The 5,847-nt window shown below is 37.6% G+C and overlaps 1 protein-coding gene and 1 long non-coding RNA gene across 2 annotated transcripts; both read right to left on the reverse strand.

Annotated features, from left to right (window-relative positions):
• Nucleotides 1-674: 674 nt before the first annotated feature.
• Nucleotides 675-2,767, reverse strand: LOC110707582. Its single transcript, XM_021885608.1, has 6 exons — nucleotides 2,728-2,767; nucleotides 2,462-2,634; nucleotides 2,299-2,366; nucleotides 1,890-2,180; nucleotides 1,459-1,808; nucleotides 675-1,210 (listed from the first exon to the last, which is right to left on the reverse strand). The coding sequence occupies exons 1-6, from the start codon at nucleotides 2,765-2,767 to the stop codon at nucleotides 675-677; spliced, it is 1,458 nt and encodes a 485-aa protein (XP_021741300.1).
• Nucleotides 2,768-3,244: 477 nt separating this feature from the next.
• Nucleotides 3,245-4,438, reverse strand: LOC110707430. The gene is made up of 2 exons (XR_002508486.1): nucleotides 3,916-4,438; nucleotides 3,245-3,447 (listed from the first exon to the last, which is right to left on the reverse strand). It is a non-coding gene; the product is annotated as an uncharacterized LOC110707430 (long non-coding RNA).
• Between the last annotated feature and the right edge of the window lie 1,409 nt (nucleotides 4,439-5,847).

Consider the following 5,847-nt stretch of genomic DNA (forward strand, 5'->3'; position numbering starts at 1 on the left):
AAATCCTCAAAGGCATTATTACAAGTGCGACTCGTGTAATAGTTTCAAATGGTTTAAAGTCCTCAAGCCGGAAGAAGCTCAAAGTAGGGGAAATTGTTATGATAGGGATGGATCGGGACATAGAGATGTATATGATGAATTGAAGCAATTGAAGAAGAAAGTGAGGCAGCAACAAAAATTTCTCAATTCTATTATGAAAGTAGGAGTTGTTATGTGTGTGATAGTTGTGATTGTAATGATGAAGTGAACAACAATGTAATTGCAATGAAAGTAAATAAATTGTTAATTTAAACATTTCTAGTATAATTATTCATGTTGCAATCATGTTCATCCAAAAAATTATGGCTACTATTTTCTGTTCATCTCAAAATAAAATGCCCTTGCTAACATAATTTAGAATTTTTCCCAAAAAAGAAAACACTTGAGTACAGCACACAGTGGAATATTAATGTTCAAAAATTAGGATTTCATTAACAAATATGATGTGCATTCAAAAGGGAAGGGTTGTGGAGTTTATGCAGCTTTCTTTGATCTCTTCTTGGTCTTTGAAGTGCTTGCTTCAGCCTCTGCATTGTTGTTGATTGCTGCAGTTGTTGCTTCAGGCAGATCAATGTTGTTGTTTGCTGCACTTGTTGCTTCAGCTGCTGCACTCTTTTTCTTTGCTGCACATGTCTTCATGTTGTGGCCCAATTCTTTGCATAGGCTGCACTTGACTGAACTATGTTTCTTTCCCTTTCTTGCTTCATTTGCCCCTCTTCTTCTTTGTTTCTTGGGTTGGCTGCTGACCTTTTCACTAAGGGTGGTAGTATGTCAGGGAGGTTGAATGAAGGCCACTGAGTTTGGTCAGGCATTGGGTGCATATGCTCTCCATAAGTGTTTTTGTATGCCTTCCCTTTGAAATAAGGTGATACAAAATGTGTAGCTTGCAGCCTTTGGTGGTAAATCACCTTGAGCACATGCTTAGATGGGATCCCTGAATGTTGCCACTTCCCACAACCACAAGTTCCAGCCACTAGTTTGATGGGATAGTACACATGTGCATCTCTCACCTCAAACTCATCACCCCCACATGGTGTAGCATAGCAGAACCTGGGCTCATCTGATCTTATTTGCAAGATCTTTGTTGTATACTTAGTGAGTTCCACATCCCCCATTGAAGTTGCTTTATCAAACCTTGGAGCCATCCTTTTCATGCACCATTGCCTTATAGCTGCAAAATTAAAACCAGTTACACACAGCTAGGTTGAAATGGCATTTGCAAAGTGATAAAACATGAGAAAATGCTTTGTTGCATACTCAGTAAGTTCCCCATCCCCCATTGAAGTTCCTTTATCAAACCTTGGAGCCATCCTTTTCATGCACCATTACCTTATAGCTTCAAAATTAAAACTAGTTACACACAGCTAGGTTGAAATGGCATTTGCAAAGTGATAAAACATGAGAAAATTCTTGTTGAACCTTCAAGAAGCTTTAACACAGGTAGATCTCTGTATGGCTTGGTGCAAGAGTTGAATGATTCAAAAAAATTTGTGGTGTTATGGTCACAACAGACAACTGGGTCAAACTTATGCCTTGACCAAACTTCAGTGGTATTCTCCAAATACAGAACAACATCTAGATTGTAGGCATGAATCTTCTCCATTGCTTTGTTGAAAACATATGGATTGTAACCATCAGCAGCAACCCAAAACAGTTTGTGAAATGTTGTTCCACTAAAGCCTTTTATTTTTGCAGTTGATGTACAAGTGTTGACAGCATATTCTTCTACTAGCTCTGGGAAATGTCTCCATAATTGCTGCATCAATTCCCTGCAAAACCATAGAACAAGTGAGTAAACAGTACTGTAAAGTAATAAAAAAAAAAAGAAAAAAAGTGTATGCTAAAGAGACTGATTTACCTTCATCCTGTCAGAAAGAAATGTCCAATCATCTCTGTTGCATCCCTTTTTCTCAAAGAGGCACTTTAAATTCCTCATAAAATAACCCCAAGTCTCACTCTCTGTACTGACTATGCCATAAACAAACATAAATATCTCATTGTTCCCATCAATTCCAACAGGTCTTAGCAGTATCCCTTTATAATATCCACTAAGACGGGCTCCATCAATGCCAATGATTGGCCTACAGCCTCTCAAAAAACCTCTAAGTTGTGCAGCAAAAGAAAAGAAGCATGCTTTGTACCTAGGTTAGAAATTTGCAGGTACTTGTGTCCATGTCACTAGTGCATAACTCCTTGGATTGGTCATCTTGACCATCTTAGCATATCTTGGAAGAAGACTATAAGCCTCTCCAAATCCACCATGAATGAGCTCCTCGGCAATTGCTTTCACCTTGTATAACAACCTTTTCTTCACTTGAATTATGTACCTTTCCATACAGATTCTTTGCACAAACTCAACTAGAATGTCTAGATTGGCTTGAATATCTTATTACAGATGTCTGCAAAGCTAATCATAGCCCACAATTGGATTTATCTCAAGCCTGCCACAAGTTGCATGCTCTCCTGTCAATGTCTTGATTGCCCAGCTCACTTTGTCAGTCATGCTTGATGCATGGATTCTCCAGTTGCAACCATCTATAACACATCTTGCTATAAACCTGGTAGGACAACTCTTTTCAACAAAAACTCCAAAACCTTCTTGTACACAAAAATCCTTAAACACTTCATAGAATGACTATTTGTCTGCAAATATCAACCATGGCTCCAGTTTAATGCTTCCAAACTCACAATCTCTCCAAACCTTGCCATTCTTGTATGTCTTATCCATTGCTTGGTTCCTATCAAGGTAATCTTCAAATTCTTTGGGTGGGATGTCATCATACAGGCATTGTACTTCTTCCTCATCTTCTATGTAGTCAGCAAGATCCAAATCATCATCATATTGTTCACTGCCAGATTGAATGTAATCAGAATCCTCACACTAGGCGAATAAAGCAATTGCCCACTGGTTCAAAACGCCTTTATGCCACCGGTTTTGAACTGGTGGCTTTTTGGGGGGTGTCAATAATATTTTAAAAAGCCACCGGTTCAAAACCGGTGGCAAAAACAAGAATTGCCACCGGTTAACCGGTGGCAATAATGCTTCCTGTTTTTTTTTTTTTATATTACATATAAATGCCACCGGTTAACCGGTGGCAATAACATACATGATTTTTTTTTATTAATTTTTTTTTGTTTGCTACAATTATAATAATAAAAATACTATTCAAAAAACCGTGTAAAATACCAGGCAAATAACTCACAATTCACAATCAATATAATAGGAGCGCAATATTTCATTATATTCAACAATAACAGTTACTGTACAATACAAAAAAAAAATTACAATGAATTATAATCAATAATGTAATTCTAACTTTAAATTATTATGGTACAATACAAAAAAAAATTACATCAAAAAAATTATTCCAAAATCAAAGTCTTGAATCTTGTTGCATCAATTAACACCTGCATCAATTAAAACCCAGAAATTAATAAACTAAAAAAAAAAAGCGTAATAAAACCCAGAAGATTTGCCTAACAAAACCCTGAATATCGCTTTACAAAAATAAAATCCAGAATATTCGCCTAATAAAAATCGCATAAAAATTTACTACAAAAAGGATGAAAACCAAAAAAAAAATCGCTTGTAGATCCGAAAAAACAACAAAAACTCCAAATCCGAAAAAAATTAATATGAAAAGCATGAAAACCCCAAAATAAATCAATTAAACCCAGAATTAAAATCGAATTAAACCCAAAATTAAAATCGAATTAAACCTAGAAGGAGATCGAAAAAAAACCTGAGAAAATTCTAAAATCGATTTAAATCGAATTAAACCCACCCACCACCATAACCACAACCACCACTACAACCCACGAATTCCACCAAAAACAACAAAAAACAAAATAAAATTAAGAAAAGAGAGAAATTACCTCGAATTTCACAAAAAACCCTCGAAATTATGTTGAATTTCGGTTATAAAGGCCAAAATCGACCATGAAAACTCTATATCTAGAGTTTTCATTGTCTATTTTGACCAGAAAACCTTTGGCGACAATAGAGTGGCAGCGGCGACAGTGGTCGAAAGAGGTGAAGAGGAGGGAGGGGGCGAGCGAAATGAGAGGAAGAGGAGAATGAAGGTGGAGCGAAGGGGACTAGAGAAGATCAGAACGAGATAAAATGAGGGACGAGAGAAGATAAGAACGAAGAAGATAATTAAGAAGATCAGAAGGAAGATAGAATGACGGAGAAGAGAATGAAGATCAGTAAGAATGAGGAGGAGGGAGGAGAGAGAAGCTAAAGAGGCTAGGGTTTGGTAAAGGGGGTTATATATACGGAGTAGGAAGGAATAAAAGGAGTGGGATAAATTAAAAAGGCCGGTTTTTTTTCAAAAAAAAAAAACAAAACCACCGGTTCAAAATCGGTGGCATAAATAATTGCCCCACCGGTTCAGTTTGAACCGGTGGCAATACTTTTCCCTCAAAATCCCGCCCGTTTTTTCCCCTTTTTTCCCCACCGGTTTTTAAAAACCGGTGGCCTTAGGGAGGTGCCAATCTTCTTTTTTTCACCTAGTTTCACTGTCATCATCATTAGAGCTCTCATCCTCACTACTTTCAACCCCAGATGGTGGCTTCTTGTGTCTTTCAGATCTCCTTAAGCTCAAACCTTCAACATTACTCCCCCCAGCAACCCTTTTTCCACATCTCTTTTTGGTTCTAAATCCTTGTGGCCTTGACCTACTAATTTTTTTAGGTTTCTCAGGCATAGTAGTAGCTGGTTCTGATGTTTGAGTGACATTAGTTTGAGCTGGAACTGATTCTGCCTGAGGAACTGGTTCTGATCTTGTTTGTGGTGGAGGTGACTCTGCTTGGTGAGCTGAAAGAGGTGGTGATGGTGGTTGTGGTCCAGATAAATGTGGTGCTTCAGGTTAATGAGGTGGTGAGTCAGTTTGAAAATTTTGGTTGTCAGTTTTTGGCGGTGAGGTGGTTTGAGCTGGTAGCTTTTTTTTGGGTGTTCTCTTCCTTTTCCTTGGGGTCATATTCTTCCTCACACATGAGGTTTTGGGTTGGTTGAGAGGAGAAGTTGGTTGACAGTGTTTAGGTGGGGTAGATGGTTTAGTATTTTGCTCAGGCTCAAGCTGAGATTGCCCAGGAAAAACCTCATCAGCTAATGGAGTCTCAAACACTCTGACATACTCATCCTCACCCCCATCCACATTAGCAACAGGAACCTCAACTGCAACTGTAAAAGGTTCCAGTTCCTCCAACTCTCTCTTACCCTAGGCCTTTTCAGCTTCTAACCTAGCCTTCTCAGCCATGGCCTTAATCCTTTTTTGCCAATTATCCTCACCATCCTTAAACACCAGACTAGGACTTTCTTGTTCCTCTAAATAGATTACTATTGTTTCCTTATGTCCAAACTACTTCCACATTTTTAGCATATCCCTATCACAACACAACTTCAACTTCCTATTAGTTCTAGGTGGCAGTATATACAAACTAAAGTACTTTGGAAGGATCATATTTCGCTTAACAGAGTCCTCAAACATAAACTCATACAAGTCCATTAAACTTGTTCTGTCAGTATCATCAACCAATACATCGAACCCCATATCTCTATAATGGACATCAAGCCACACTTTACTCATCCTATAAACAACAAATTACAGATACATTACTTTACTGAACATCAACACATATGATTCATATCAACACATATGATTCATATCAACAACCACATACCAAACCCTAACATACCAGTACAAAATTGCGAAATATGGAATTCAAAGACCTCACAATCACGAAACATAACAATGTCAAATCAATACCAACAAATAACAATTTTAACATGAAATTTAACAATAA

This window comes from Chenopodium quinoa, unplaced genomic scaffold (assembly GCF_001683475.1).
Source record: "Chenopodium quinoa cultivar QQ74 unplaced genomic scaffold, ASM168347v1, whole genome shotgun sequence".
Lineage (NCBI taxonomy): Eukaryota > Viridiplantae > Streptophyta > Magnoliopsida > Caryophyllales > Amaranthaceae > Chenopodium > Chenopodium quinoa.

Coding starts and splice junctions, on each gene's coding strand:
- LOC110707582 (XM_021885608.1), bottom strand. CDS start 2,767: ATGGATAAGACATACAAGAATGGCAAGGTTTGGAGAGATT. Junction 2,635..2,727: donor TGGCAAGGTTTGGAGAGATT/GTGAGTTTGGAA, acceptor GTGTACAAGAAG/GTTTTGGAGTTTTTGTTGAA. Junction 2,181..2,298: donor TGCCGAGGAGCTCATTCATG/GTGGATTTGGAG, acceptor TTTCTAACCTAG/GTACAAAGCATGCTTCTTTT.